This window comes from Erinaceus europaeus, chromosome 1 (assembly GCF_950295315.1).
Source record: "Erinaceus europaeus chromosome 1, mEriEur2.1, whole genome shotgun sequence".
Lineage (NCBI taxonomy): Eukaryota > Metazoa > Chordata > Mammalia > Eulipotyphla > Erinaceidae > Erinaceus > Erinaceus europaeus.
This window is the reverse complement of record NC_080162.1, coordinates 102553444-102569537: the sequence shown is the minus strand read 5'-3', so window position 1 is coordinate 102569537 and position 16094 is coordinate 102553444. Positions and strand designations below refer to the sequence as shown.

Below are 16094 nucleotides of genomic sequence, written 5' to 3'. Positions count from 1 at the left end.
GCCCTGTGGTAAGGAGATAACATGACCAAAGGACTGAAGTGGGCTTCCTTCCTGTTGATAGTGCAGTGCTTTTTTTGTACTCTTATAAAAACAAATGGGATCAGATTGCTCCAGGAAAGAGTGCTGGAACCAGGCTTATCATTTAAGGGAATCCTTTAATGTTACCTTTTCTGGTAACATCTGAATACTTGTCCTCAGGTTGCTGAGTCTTTTACTGCCTAGAATGCAGCATTCTCTTGGAACATATCAGAAGTGTCGTTTCACAAAGACACAGAAAATGATTCCTGTTTCTATTTGTAAAAGTTGTGATTCTGAGGAAAATCTATATGGACTACCAGGCCAGGAGGCCTGAGGCTAAACCTTTAATGTTGGAGAACTGGCTTGTAGAAAATAGGGCTTATATTTCAGAAAGAAACCAGAGTGAGTGGAATTTCAGGGCAAACACTGCCACTTAGCTTTTTGTTTAGCTTGTAGAGTGCTGCTACTGGGCTATGTTTACCTCTCTCAGATTCCATAGTGGTGTGACCTCTAAGTAGCTATTTTCTGGTATCAGTTGAGAAGTGTGGAGTTTGTGAATAGGATTGATCATTGCTTTTCTCCTGAGTGCTTTTCTTGTATTTTTCACCTAATCAGTAATACCAAGAACAGGCTAAGAGGATAGGCTGGGTGTGCTGTGATGAAGTGAAAGGTGGGAGAAGTGGAAAGGGCAGTAATGAAAGTCTCAGCAGGGAGAGTTGAAATCATCAGCAGAGTTCTTTTGAGCCAGGACTATTCAAAAGGCTACCTTTTCTGACTGAATGATAGTAGATCACAGTGGAGCCCAGACAGAAATTATTTTCATTAATAAAGCAAAGTGATCCACAAAGAAGGAACTGAATGGATATATATATATTTAAGCAAATACAGGTGGATCAGATGCCTGAATGCTATAACGTAATTGCAAACAGGTCCTTGTTTTCAGCCAATATGGAGAAAATGAAGATTCTGTGGTTTCTGGCTAACTGAATGAGGCAATCAACTGTCTCATAAAAGACAGAAAGATATATGGAGTAATTTTTTAAAAAAGAAACTATAAGGTAGGGAGTCGGGGGTAGTGCAGCTGGTTAAGCACAGGTGGTGCAAAGCACAAGGACCCGTGCAAGGATCTCAGTTCAAGCCCCCTGCTCCCCACCTGCAGGGGAGTCACTTCACAAGTGATGAAGTAGGTCTGCAGGTGTCTGTCTTTCTCTTCCCCTCTCTGTCTTCCCCTTCTGTCTCCATTTCTCTCTGTCCTATCCAATGACAATGACATCAATAACAACAATAATAACTACAACATTAAAACAAGGGCAACAAAAGAGAATAAATAAATACTAGGAAAAAAAAGAAATTATGAGGAATGGGAGCTGGGTGGTGGCACAGCTGGTTGAGTACATGTTACAGTGCTCAAGGACCTGGATGCAAGCTCTTGGTCCCTACCTGCAGGGGGAAAGCTTTGCAAGTGGTGAAGCAGTGTTGTAGGTGTCTGTCTCTCTCTTTTTCTATCACCCCCTTCCCTCTTGATCTCTAGCTGTCTCTACCCAATAAATAAATATAGTTTAAAAAATTATAAGGAATATGTGGACTGTTTTTGAATGCTGCAAGTTTTAGGATATTCAAGGTATTTTGAAAGTATAAATAACAGATACTACCTTTTATACAGAGTACTTCTCCAGTCAAATGCTCTACCACTGAGCTATACTCCCAATACGGAGTACTTACGATATCAGCCAACCCCCATGAGAAATAATCTTGCATGTCCTTCCATTGTTGACTGTGGAGCAATGGGGAGAATGGAGACTTTAGCTGATTCTAAGGAAATGAAGATTCAGCTCTTCTGTTTCCTATCCTAGTTGGTGAGAAGAAAGGGGAGAGACATGCTCCTCTGAACTTTGCTGACTTTCCAAAGCATGTGTCAGGTTATGTTTTTTTGTTGTTGTTGTTTTGCCTCCAGGGTTATCACTGGGGCTCAGTGCACTATGAATCCACTGTTCCTGGAAGCCACTTTTTTCCTTTATTTTTTTTTTAACTGGATAGGACAGAGAGAAATTGAGAGAGGGAGAGAGAAAGATGGACACCTGCAGACCTGCTAGCAAAACATCCCTCTGCAGGTGGGGAGCAGATTTTGAACCCAGATCCTTGTGTGGGTATGGGTGCTTACACTTTGTATTATGTTCACTTAAGTGGGTGCACCACTGCTGTAACTGTTTTTAAAGCATCACTGAAACTCACCTTACAATATGGGAGGGTCATGTGTGTGTGTGTATGTGTTTTCTTCCTTCTCCATTTTATTTTTCATTAATCTGTTATTTGATAATTTTGTTACGGATTGAAAGGAATATACTTAAAGGTTAAGATTCTAATGAAATACCTTATACTTTATTGTATGTTCAAACAGTACACACTATTGGAAGGAAGTCAGAGATCCATTGAATAGGTATTACCAAATAGAAAGGAATATGTTGTGAGGATTTCTTTTTTCTACTCTTGGAAAACTTACTTCATTTTTCTACGCTTGCCTTTATAAAAATCATACTTCATTCAAAAAATCAGATAAATAGGGAGTCGGGTGGTAGTGCAGCGGGTTAAGCGCAGATGGCGCAAAACGCAAGGACCGGCATTAGGATCCTGGTTCGAGCCCCCGGTTCCCCACCTGCAAGAAGGTCAACTTCACAGACGGTGAAGCAGGTCTGCAGGTGTCTATCTTTCTCTCCCCCTCTCTGTCTTCCCCTCCTCTCTCCATTTCTCTCTGTCCTATCCAACAACAACGATATCAACAACAACAATAATAATAACTACAACAGTAAAAACAAGGGCAACAAAAAGGAATAACTAGATAAATATTTTTTTAAAAAATCAGATAAGTCTAAAATAGTTAACTGTGTGCCTTGGTGTTGGATATCTCTTGGTAATGCTCTAACGTTGAGTGTTAATCTGTGTTAAATCACATTGTTGAAAGATAAATGTTTTAACATTAGAAGCATTAAAAAGCCAAACATACAGATAATTTTTAGAAAATATTCCTGGGGTCTGGGTGGTAGCGCAGGAGGTAAAGCACACATGTACTAAAAACAGGAAGGCTTTGATTAGAGAGAAGAGGGAGGTTAATGCTTCACTTTAGAAATACATTTTCATGGGGGTCAGGCGGTAGCACAGGGGGTTAAGTGCACATGGCACGAAGCTCAAGGACCGGCTCAGGAATCCCAGTTCATACCCCAGTTCCCCACCTGTGGTGTATGTGTGGGGGGTCACTTCACAAGCGGTGAAGCAGGTCTGTAGGTGTCTATCTTTCTCTCCCCTCTCTGTCTTCCCCTCCTCTCCCTCTCTCGATTTCTCTTTGTCCTGTCCAACAACAATGACAGCAATAACAACAACAACAATAACAATGATAAACAACAAGGGCAACAAAAGGGAAAAAAATGGTCTCCAGGAGCGGTGGATTCATAGTATAGTAGTATAGGCACCGAGGCTCAGCGATAACCCTGGAGACCAAAAAAAAAAAAATGACTCAAATGAGTCATTTTAAAAAAAGTATATATATTCCTGCTGTGCCCTATTTCTTCCTTAGGAGGACTGTAAAAAAAAATAATAATAATAAGTGTTAAGACCAAGGAGATAGCCTGCCTGGTAGAGTGCTTGCCTGGCCACGCTCAAGGCCCTGGACTCAAGCTTTACCACCATATGGGGTACACAGTGACATCAGGAGAAACTGTGGATTGCTGAGTAGTGCTGTGGTCTCTCTCCCTCTCTCTTTCTGTCTACCTGAAACAAAAAGACTGAGAAAATGAGCCTGAAAGCAGTGTAATCACATATGTGTGAGGCCCTAGCGCATACCTAAAAGCAAACAAAAAGAAATGCTAAGTGCTATATTGTAACAGGTCTAGGCAGTCTATCATGCATTAGCATGGGTCTAATTTAAAATCCAGAATCTGTGTCTAAAAAATTGTCTCTCTCTTTTTTTTTTTCCCAAACCACACATGGTTTCTGGAGGTTTCATGGTATATGCTTAGAGTGTTGTCAGTAGATTTCCCCCAAGAGTTCTACTGAAAAGCACTTAATGCAGATTACATTAACTAATAACTGGATATTGTTTGGGTTGTGTATGTGATAAAATGCACAAATCACTGGGTTTGTCTTTAGTCACCTTATACTCGTTTGGGGTTGATGGAAATGAAGTAAGGACCAAGTAAACAACTTTTTTTCAGGTGCAAATTCGACCGTGGAACCTAAGTGACAGTGACTTTGTAATGGATGGTTCTCAGCCCTTGGACCCCAGAAAAACTATCTTTGTTGGGGGAGTTCCACGACCCCTTCGAGCTGGTGAGTGGAAATAGTAACACCACAACAACAAAACCAACAACAGAAATCCCCCATGCATTTAGTTTCAATATTTTCTAGGTGCCTGGTCAGCTTTTCACAGTCTCCAAACAGAAGGCTGCCATTTTGGTTCACTGAACTGACTTTTTCATGAGTAAAAGTTTTCACCCTCAAATACTCTTTATTTTCTTCTAGTCAAGAGTTGAATGTCATTAAACTCTCATTTTTGGAAGCATAGATTCTATTTAGTTCTTTCCTATCCATAGACATTTATGGAAACCTTAGGAATACACTTGACAGTGTCCATTCGGATGCCAGTTAGCAGTGTTGTGTATGACAGAAAAAGAAGTCGTGGGTAACCTGTCCATCGTGCGTGCTGGGTGCCCATTCAGAGATGAGCCAAACCACTGTTAGAAATTACATCACTGGGAATCACACTCTTTCCAAGTAAAACAGGTTCTTCTTTTTCCTTATGCACTTTGAAAAAATGAGTTATATGTTTGTGAGTGTCTGTTATGACTAAAAACTGCCCTTTCTTTTTTCTTTTTTCTTCTAAGTTCTTTCCAGTGATGAAATAATTGTGCCTGCTTAAGTCAGGCAGAATCATAATTGACATGGGCATTTGAAGTGATACTGAGCTGATGACTTCAATATTTAAACCCAAATACAAATTATAATAAGCTATGGGTCAGTGTTATTGTCACTTAACTGCAATAAAATTATTTCTAAGAACCAAGTCTTTTAAGTGTGTAAAATAATTGAAATTTTCACTACTAAGAACTATCACCTTTCTACTAGCATTATAAAATTGTATTATTTCTATATTATTTGTAAGCAAGCCTTATTTTTACCAAAAAAATTATATATCTATAAAATTAAGTTGTAACACAGAACTGTAATATATATCTTTATAACTGTAATATATATCTTTATAATTCTTTGGCTCAGTGACTTTGATGCTTTTTTTTTTTTTTTTTTTTTTGCCTCCAGAGTTATCGCTGGGGCTTAGTGGCAGTACTACAAATCCACTGCTCCTGGAAACCATTTTCCCCGTTTTCATTGGACAGGACAGAGAGAAATTGAGAGAGGAGGGGGAGATAGAGGGGAAGAGAAAGATAGACACCTGCAGACCTGCTTCACCACTTGTGAAGAGAACCCCATGCAGGTGGGGAGCCGGAGGATTGAACCGGGATCCTTGTGTGAGTCCATGTGCTTAATTCAGTGTACCATCCCTCTTTGATGGCTTCTTAATTCTGAAAGTTCCTCAATATTTCTGACATTTATTTAAAGTAAATCAAATCCACTTGTGTAAGATAATAACATTAGACCTGCATAGAGACATATTCACAATTCCATTTTTAAAATAGGAACTATGGGTGTGAGTGTATCATTTTATACTACTTCAGGAATTCAGGTATTTTAGTTCTTGTTTTCATTCTAAAGAAAAACTGCTGAAAGCAAGTGAGCACTGATACTGCCTCCCCTTCAACCGTTAATAGGGAATAAAACCTAGGAGGAGCTAACTCAGATGTGAGCAGCATTATTATAAGATGAGAGCAAATTCAGTCCTTTGTATCTAAACTGTGTGTGTTAAAAAAAATAATCAAGTTGTGGATAATGCATTTTGGGATGTTGCTAAGTCTAACTGGTGTTGTAATTAGAACTAGAGAGGGAGAAAATGCTCTTTCATATTCTTTTAACTATGTACGACTTAACTAAAAATGGACATTTATTGCTAACATCTATCTTTAATAGATTAACTACAATAGGTTAGTTTTTTTTTAATTTTAAAAAATATTTATTTATTCCTTTTTGTTGCCCTGTTGTTTTATTGTTGTAGTTATTATTGCTGTTGTTATTGATGTCATCGTTGTTAGATAGGACAGAGAGAAATGAAGAGAGGAGGGAAGACAGAGAGGGGGAGAGAAAGATAGACACCTGCAGACCTGTTTCACTGCCTATGAAGCGACAACCCTGCAGGCAGGGAGCCCGGAGCTCGAACTGAGATTCTTACGCTGGTCCTTGCGCTTTGCGCCATGTGCACTTAACCCACTGTGCTACCGCCAACTCCCAACAGGTTAGTTTTAATATTTTAGCTCCTTTTTTTTTTTTTACCTAGATTGGAATCTGAAAAGAAAAGAAAACAATCTATAAGAAAAACTATCATCATGTAAAAATAAGTGTCACCTTTAACCTCTTCTGTTTTTAAGTTACAAGCACAATAATGTGTAAATTAAATTCACTTTCACTGTTCGCCAGTTATTTATCTTTTCTGCTTTAATTATTTGGAGAGATTGGTAAGGGTTTCCATCACTCTCTTCTGTAAATTTCAAAGCTCCATTTTCACAATTGTTGTCTAATCACACTGATAACACAGGACAGAGAACCCCAGATAGCTGAATCATATTATTTCTATAACATTTTTGTGTAAGAAAAATATTCCACGTTTTAGAATTAGATGAGAATTTTGTTGAACTATCTAATCAGAAATGGAATTTTTGTCTTCCCTGGCTAGATAATAGGACTTTAAAAGTCTTGAAGTTTTCTTTGTTTGTTTTTTAAGTTAAATTGAAAATTTTTTTGTTTCAAAATTTTTTATTCAGTTATGTTGATTGTAATCTACAATCTCTTGGCCCAAACGTTTGAACTAATTTCCAAATGACCAGACAGTTTATATTAATGTCTCAGTGACTTGCTCTCTATCCTAAGGCTTTCAGATCAAATTCCCTATCAACTAGACAAAAAAAAAAAAAAAATTAACATCTGCAGCTTTTATCCATATGCAGTGAATTATGTTTCTCTGGATCATGCTGACCTTTGTGGAGCAGTCTGTGCCTAGGGTTAGGAACTATTTTTTCCTTGCTAGACTATTTTAAATTGCATGCCATGTATTTCACCTCAACAGTAAACATTCATTGAGTTTCCTCTGTGTTAGTGGCCATGAGAATTAGTGATTCATCATGCCAAACTGAATCAAGATCCCACCATTGTGTTATATGTAGGTCATCATATTTATAGTCAGAGATTTCAGATGAAAATGATAAGTGCACTAATAACATGCTAACAGAATTAATTGGTATTAAACTATACCTTTTAGTATGATTCTCAAGCCTGGCTTCAACTTTTTATGAGAGTTAAAATGATTTCTATGGGGATAGTATGGTTATGGGAGTCTGAATGCATTAGAACTATATAAGCACTATATTCAGAGTGACCTGAACTAAATATAGGTTATCCATACTCGATAAGAAGGATTGTGGGTGGGGCAGGGGTAGGTAGCATAACGGTGATGCAAAGAGACTGTCATGCCTGAGGCTCCAAAATCCCAGTTTCAATCCCCCACATCACCATTAGCTAGAGCTGAACAGTGCTCTGGAAGGTGGGGTGGGGGGAGAGATATGAAAGAGAGGAAGGAAGGAAAGGAAATAAAAGACAAGAAAAAAAAGAAAGATTTATAGGTAAATCTAAAATAGATTTTCACTTTGCCTGGGACTAAAAATTGTCCTTTAATATGTCACAGTACTAAAGTGTTGTTTATTCAATAATTATTCCTATGGATCTTACAATACTTATCTGTGATATGTAAGGCCAAACAATGATACCATCTGTTGAGTTGTTGGAAAAGTTATGACTTATTTCTTTCTGTTTTTTCTATGCAAAAATGCATCACAACTTCTCCGACAACCCTATATTAGCAGTCCTCACCCAACAAACAGAAATGTACAAACACCTATAAAAATACAAGGTGACCTGTTTTAAAATAGTATTCTACTGAGTTTAGATTGTTCCTTCTGGTCCTTTGCTAGGCCTTCCTTTTTAAAATTCAGGTGGGGAGAGAAAATAAGCCAGGAAAAAATAACATGAAAATGAGAAAATATCAGTGGAAATTTTATATATTTACCCAAAATTCAGTTGCCTGATTGTTAAATTTCTCTAGGTCAACTAATATGCAGTCTACTGTCTCATGCCCCCTTCTATCACCCCTATCAATCACAGTAGAAAGCAAAGGACAGTTAGCTGAAGGCTCCTGGTATTTCTCAGGTCAGATTTGCCCTCTACAACCCCAGCATCCCACTCCCCTTGCTAGGAAGCACTATGGATAGACTCACTGCGCCACCATGTGTCTAACATTGGCATATGCTTTAAAATTAGCACAAGGAAAGGGGCTGTTTGATTCTCCTATCTAGAAGTACAACAGCGTGTTGCCACTCACCTTCCAGGTAATACAAAGAACGTGTCTTCTGGAATTCCTCCTGTGACATAACTTCTCCAGAATACATCTCTTTGCTCTAAGTGGAAGTAAGTGCCAGGTTCCAGGGTGTTGTAAGAAAATAGAGATCCGGATACTCTCCCCTTAGTTTCTAACATAAGTATTTTTCTGACTCAGCCTCTTGACTTAAACATCTTATTTTATCAAGCTTTGGGACCCATCCTCTCCCAACTCTGATCAGGCTTGAAAAACTCAATCTTCCTCTCTAACTAGAGACATATGAGCTATTCATCCATTTCGTCGTTTGCTTCCAACAGTTTATCTGGCCAGATCCTATAAAACAGATCAATCTTGAGACATAGGCTCACCAAGTCCCTGGATCCTGCCACTTGTTGTTCATCACCTTTAATTATCCTATCTTTTCTGGTTGCAACTTTGAAAATTCTTTCCTGTCTTTTTCTCCCCTACTAATATTTTCTGGTAGAGCCTGAAACTTTCTCTCTGCCCCCCCCCTTTTAATCTCTGTTTTAAGGATGACTTTTCTGTGAACTAAAACAAGTTTTGAGTTAAAAATTCAGTGATTTATCTTAGAACTTATGTGCAAGCACGGTCATAAGAAATCATGTCCTGATTTATGATTCAGGAAGTAGGCATATTGTAGATATAACATTTTTGTTGTGTAAAGTGGTGATAGGTAGAAATGAAATTAGCTTTTTAAAAAATCTTTATTTATTGGATAGAGACAGCTAGAAATCAGGAGGGAAAGGAGAGGTAGAGAGGAAGAGAAACAGAGACACCTGCAACACTACTTCACCACTCGCAATGCTTTCCTCCTGCAGGTGTGGGTTGGGGGCTCGAACTAGGTCCATGGGCACTGTAACCTGTGCTCAGCCAGGTGCGCCATCACCTGGTCCCTCCTTCAATCAGTTTTTTCAGTCCTATTTTCTTTTTCTTTCAGTCCTATTATCATACTAACTTGATTCGCATTGTCTTTATGGTTGGGATTCTACACCAGTAGTATATGTTCGTTTCCCCTTTTCCTAAAGTGCAGATCCCCATCCACAGCTGATCTTGACGTATTGGTAACAGCTTGAGTAGCGTTACTCTAAAGTCAAAACTAGACTGGGATGAATTAGTACTTACGGAGCAGAAACCAAGCCAAATTAATGTTAAACAAAGTTTGTGTGTAGAGGAGGAAGTCCATCCACCCTTGTACAAAAATAAACACTAGAGCACCACATGGTAGACTTTGCATTTTAGGGACAAGGAAGAAAAATTCAAAGGGGATAATTGGTCTAAGACCATAATAAGTCAAAATGTTAAAGCTCCAACTCGAACCACCAGACTTGGGTTTCTCTTTGTATAGGAGGAGGTTTATCAAGCTGAGGTTTGAGATGCTGTTTTTAATGAAAGCTTGCATTTCTCAACAATTAGAAATTCTGTTTAACTTAATGCCACACATTCGTCTGATTGATCCCAGCTTGAGTGTAGACTGCAAAGTGTGTGCATTTAGCGGAGGTTTATAGGTGGAGTGAAGTACCAGTATAAACAGTTAATTCACCGCTATTTTACTTTTTAAAAAATATTTATTTCCTTCTTGTTGCCCTTGTTTTTATTGTTGTTGTAGTTATTATTGTTGTTGATGTTGTTGGATAGGACAGAGAGAAATGGAGAGAGGAGGGGAACACAGAAAGGGGGAGAGAAAGACACCTGCAGACCTGCTTTCACCCCCTGTGAAGCGACTCCCCTGCAGGTGGGGGGAGCCAGGGGCTCGAACCGGGATCCTTACACTGGTCCTTGCGCTTTGCGCCATGTGCGCTTAACCCAGTGTGCTACCGCCCAACTCCCCTATTTTACTTTTATTCTAGAGTGTTCATGGTGTTAACCCTTCAGAAGTTAAATTATAGAGCAGAAGGAGACATGAGAACTCTCTGTACTCTTCCTCCAAACATAGCTGTTCTACTCTATCTGGGTTTCTTTTAGTTTCTCAGCAAACTGTACTTCACTTTGAGTGAAACTTTTATTTGTTCAAATGTCTGCAGACATTATGGTGGCCAAGAAAATGACTGATGGACACTTGTAAGTGGACATGGTTTATTTCTGGTTTTTCACATCAGCAGGAGTGAGGAGTTCTGTTTCCTGTGAAAAGTACTTGATTGTCAGCACCATCAGTTCTGACCTTGTCTTTGGGGCACACACATGATTTTCTAGCGGCTAGGTTCTTGACGTAATGGAGTGTTTATCCTTAGTGAAGTTTTTTCTGGCAACAAGAAACCCTAAGACTCCTTTCACAGCCACTGTGCTATAAGAGAAATTGTAAGTATAGTTAATTCTCCTCAGCTGGAACTTCAAGTTCACAGCTGGTCTATCTTCTTTCTGATTCAGAAACCTTCTTTAGTCCTTCCTTAGGGTGGAAGACTAGTGCCATTCAGTCTTCTGCCAGTGCTATTCCTGGCCATTCCACCAGACTGAGGGAATGTTTACTTTCTTATACCGTACCAGAGGAAGCCAGGCCTGTGCAAACTTCCTGTTTAATTTCCAGGTCCTAAGCCCATTTGACAAGTAAGGGAAATTCATCACACAACTGCAACTGCAGTTCATTAATTCTACCTTTAGTTTCTTGTTCTCTGTTAATTAGCCTTCTGAGGAGGTCAGCAGACCATCAGAGGTTGTTGGGCTGAATTGTAAGAAACCAATGACCTCTGATAGCCACTATATGTGCATGATTGTTGTTATTTTGTTTGAGTATGATTTTAGGATCCTGACCCAATGCTAGAGTTAGGACCCACTCAGACTCCAATCAACAATGTTCTTTTAGTTAACATGACTCAGTAATTCTGACCATAATGGGATACTTGGGATAGATTTTTTTTTTCTGCTATTCTCTTTCAACATAAGCGCTTACTCTTCAGCTTAGTTATTGCTAGCTTATTTTCTCACCTTTTTACTTTTTAAAGATTTTTTTTACTTTTATTTATTTCCTTTTTGTTACCCTTGTTTTTATTGTTGTTGTAGTTATTATTGTTGTTGTTATTGATGTCATCATTGTTGGCTAGGACAGAGAGAAGTGGAGAGAGGAGGGGAAGACAGAAAGGGGGAGAGAAAGATAGATATCTGCAGACCTGCTTCACTGCTTGTGAAGCAACACCCCTGCAGGTGGGGAGCCGGAGGCTCGAACCGGGATCCTCACGCTGGTCCTTGCACTTTGAGCCACATGCGCTACCGCCTGACTCCCTTTTAACACCTATTTAAGAACTACTAGGCAGTCGGAGGAGGGGTATCAGGTGACTCATCTGGTAGTGGATACAAGAGGACCCTGGTTCAGGCCTGGGCCAGCACACAGGAGTGCCTGAAGAAGTGCTTCACGAGCAGTAGAGCAATGCTGTGGCTTCTCTTCTCTTTCTGCCTCTCTCCGTTGTCTCTCCCAGTTTCTCATCCCCTATCTAGAGGAAAGAAAAATATGGTCACCAGGAATGGCAGTGAGCAGTGCAGGAACTGAGCCTCAGCTATAACCCTGGTGGATAAAGAACAAAGAAAAGCATCTTATGGGCGGGGAAGATAGCATAATGTTTATGCAAACAGACTCTCATGCCTGAGGCTCCAAAGTCCCAGGTCAGTCCCCGGCACCATCATATGCCAGAGCTGAGCAGTGCTCTGGTGTTTCTCTCTTTGTGTGTGTCTCTTTCTGCATCTCTCTCAAAAATAAAATAAATTAAAAAAAAAAATATATATATATATATAGGAATCAGGCGGTAGCTCAGCGGGTTAAGCGCAGGTGGTGAAAAGCCCAAGGACCAGCATAAGAATCCTGGTTCGAGCCCCCGGCTCCCCACCTGCAGGGAGTCACTTCACAGGCGGTGAAGCAGGTCTGCAGGTGTCTGTCTTTCTCTCCTCCTCTCTGTCTTCCCCTCCTCTCTCTCATTTCTCTCTGTCCTATCCAACAATAACGGCATCAATAATAACTATGCCAATAAAACAACAAGGGCAACAAAAGGGAATAAATAGATAAATATTTTTAAAAATTAAAAGAAAAAGACATTTTTTTAAAATATATATAAAAAATAAAAGAAAAGCATCTTATGTCGCAAGTCACTATTCCTATTTAAAACAAAATAGGTACTTCAGAAAAAAGAATAGGCACTTGGGGCCAGCAAGACAGCTCACTTGGATAGTGAACTTACTTTGCCTTACATGCAACCCAGGTTTCAGCCTGATCCCCACTGCACTGGAGGAAATGTTGATGCTGAGGTGTCTTTCTTTCTGACTCTCTCTCTTTCTATCTGAAAAAGTTGATTTGCAGTGGTTGTGCCCCAAAGATGATTGAAAAAAAAAAAATCACCTAGAAAGCATTCATCAATATGAAGCAGTCTGATATGTGCAGAGATTTTGAAGAAGTAGGAAGACAGTCTTTCTGTCCTAGTGACAACTTTTCTCCTTGCCTCATCAGCTTCACAATACAGGAACCAGTAGTGCATAACTGTCCTTCCATTTGTAGGAATCTGGTGGAGTTTACATACCTTTCAGCATCTAAGTGCTTACATGCACTGCAGAGTTCTTCCTCTACCCCATTAAGGTTTGGTGCTGCTTGCCGTCTCACCAGACACTAGCTCCTATGGTTCTCTCTCTCTCTCTCTCTCTCTTTCTCTCCACTCTCTCTCTCTCTCGCATAGCATTTGCACTTTGGCTGTGGCTCAGATCATCATCTTTCTTATCTTCCCCTTTCTGAATACTGCATGTAGGTGTTTGAGGGAAGTGGATTCTTGATAGGGATAAGTTTTTTTGTGCTTAAATCAATGTGAGTGATCTGAAAGGAGTGGTCATCTCAAAGGAGGAGGTGCTGTCCTGCATCAAGCACACAATTACCATCAGACAGTTTGGATCCAAGTAAGTAACTGCTACCTGTGTCTCTCCATGGTATTGTTAATGGTGAGGATGTTAGACTTTCAGACCTTTGGCATGACCCAATCTCCAAATGTCCCTTTACAAATATTTTGTAAATATATGTCAATATAAACATATTCAGAAGATATATAGCAAGGAGCTCTGAATTTACAGCAGAGCACAGATGTTTATTTTTTTACCAACTTTGCCGCAATTTAGTGTTTACTGGCACGTTGTAAGTGCTCCATAAATGTTCATTGTTATTATGACCATCATTAGCATAATAACTGTTTATAGAGTTTATTGTGAGAGGTTAGTGTGGATATTTCCGTTTTGGTAGAATATACTTTTAAAATGTTTTACTGTTAGACAACTAAGGATGTAAACATATTCCCTCTAGTTAAACAAAGACTTAATTTTCTAGCTTAATTTTAATCTAGTACTGTGACTTTAATAATTCTTTCAGGGAGTCGGGCAGTAGTGCAGCGGATTAAGCACAGGTGGTGCAAAGCACAAGGACCGATGTAAGGATCCCGGTTCGAGCCCCCGGCTCCCCAGCTGCAGGGGAGTCACTTCACAGGCAGTGAAGCAGGTCTGCAGGTGTCTATCTTTCTCTCCCCCTTTTCTGTCTTCCCCTCCTCTCTCCATTTCTCTCTGTCCTATCCAACAGCAACGACATCAATAACAACAATAATAACTTCAACAACGATGAAAAACAAGGGCAACAAAAGGGAAAATAAATTAATTTTTAAAAATTAATTGCTTTCAGTCTTGGAGTTCAGTAAGTAGGGCTATTTCTTATTAACTATTTTTTTTCTATGAATGATTATGTAATGCTTTGTATACCTAGGACCCAGTCCAGTGGACTAAACACAATTAGAAATTAGGACAGGTTATTATTATTCCTTTATTATTATTATTAATTATTATTCCTTTTTCTACTTTACTGAAGTTCTAATTATATAAATATGTTTCCATGTGTAAATCCTTTTTTTTTCCCCAATTCATATTTGTAAATATTCTATAAGAAGTTCCCTTACTTGAGTTGTAAGCCTGGCATGGGCATTCTTCATAATACTTGGCCATGGGTTTTCTTTTTCTTAATACCCTACATGGTGTTAAGGTAGTTCTTTCTCTGATGCAAGAGTACTGTCTAAGCATTTATACAGAGTCATGTTTATTTTCTTGCAGTCGAACTGGCGATGATCATGGACCGTTTGTATGGTGGTGTCTGTTATGCTGGCATTGATACGGACCCGGAGTTGAAGTACCCTAAAGGTGCTGGTCGCGTGGCATTCTCCAATCAGCAGAGTTACATTGCAGCCATCAGTGCTCGCTTTGTGCAGCTCCAACACAATGACATTGACAAACGGGTAAGTAACTGCTCAGAGTATAACTTTCCTTCCGACCTTCCTCTTTCTTCCTTTTTTCCTTTCTTTCTTTCTTTCTTTCTTTCTTTCTTTCTTTCTTTCTTTCTTTCTTTCTTTCTTTCCTTCTTTCCTTCTTTTCTTCTTCCTTTTTTCCCTTTCATTCTTCCTTTCCTTTCTTCCTCCCTCCCTCGCTTCCTTGCTTTCTTCCCTTTTAAAAAAAATTTTTACTAATTTATTTTACATAGACTCAGAGAGAAATCAAGTTGGATGGGGGAGATAGGGAGAGAAATAGACAGACACCTGCAGCACTGTTTCCCCAGCAGGTGAGGACCGGGGGTTTGAATTGGGTCCTTGTGTGTACTATAATGTGTGTGTTCAATCAGGTGTGCCACTGCACAGCCCCCAGGGTATCATTTCTGTGAAAAAGAAATGAAGTTTCTTTTGTGAGTCCCTGAGGAGAAAAGCATCTTGTGATCATAAGTGAGCAGTTCAGAGTAGGGTAGATAGCATAATGGTTATATCAAGAGACCCTCATCCCTGAGGCTTCGTAGTCCCGGGTTCAGTCGCCTGCACCATCATAAGCCAAGTTGAGCAGTGCTCTGGTAAAAATAGTAATAGTAAAAATAACAATAATAAGTAAATAAATGAGCAGTTCAACCTTGCATGGCATCTGTCTGTGAGTCCATCTAGGCTGCCTGAAAAAAGAAAGTACCTTTAGGGTTTTTTTGTTTGTTTTGTTTTATTTTTTTAATTTTTATTTATAAAATGGAAACACTGACAAGACCATAAGATAGGAGGGGTACAATTCCACACATTCCCACAACCAGAACTCTGTATCCCAGCTCCTCCCCTGATAGCTTTCCTATTCTTTATCCCTCTGGGAGTATGGACCCAGGGACATTATGGGGTGCAGAAGATGGAAGGTCTGGCTTCTGTAATTGCTTCCCCGCTGAACATGGGCATTGACAGATCATTCATATTCCCAGCCTGTCTCTTTCCCTAATGGGGCAGAGCTCTGAGGAAGCGGGGCTCCAGGACACATTGGTGGGGTCGTTAGTCCAGGGAAGTTCGGTTGGCATCATGGTAGCATCTGGAACCTGGTGTCTGAAAAAAGAGTTAACATATAAAGCTAAATAAATTGTTGACTAATTATGAACCTAAAGGCTGGAATATTGCAGATGAAGATCTGGGGTCTCCATTTTGGAAATGGCTAGTAGGTCTATTTTAGGTATATTCCAAGGGGCCCATGACTTTACTAGTTTTTGCCTGAGTCTGAAATCTGATATGCAGGTGGACCC

The 16094-nt window shown here is 39.5% G+C and overlaps 1 protein-coding gene across 11 annotated transcripts in view; it reads left to right on the top strand.

Moving 5' to 3' along the window:
• The window catches only part of CPEB3 (cytoplasmic polyadenylation element binding protein 3), a 306673-nt gene that overhangs the window by 216105 nt on the left and 74474 nt on the right, over positions 1–16094 (top strand). For 10 of the 11 annotated variants that reach the window (XM_060192002.1, XM_060191970.1, XM_060192020.1 and 7 more), the window contains 2 exons: positions 4224–4338; positions 14618–14799. In XM_060192002.1, coding sequence (XP_060047985.1) covers positions 4224–4338; positions 14618–14799 — 297 coding nt within the window. The remainder of the gene's footprint in view (positions 1–4223; positions 4339–14617; positions 14800–16094) is intronic. The other variant, XM_060192023.1, reaches the window with a different exon arrangement.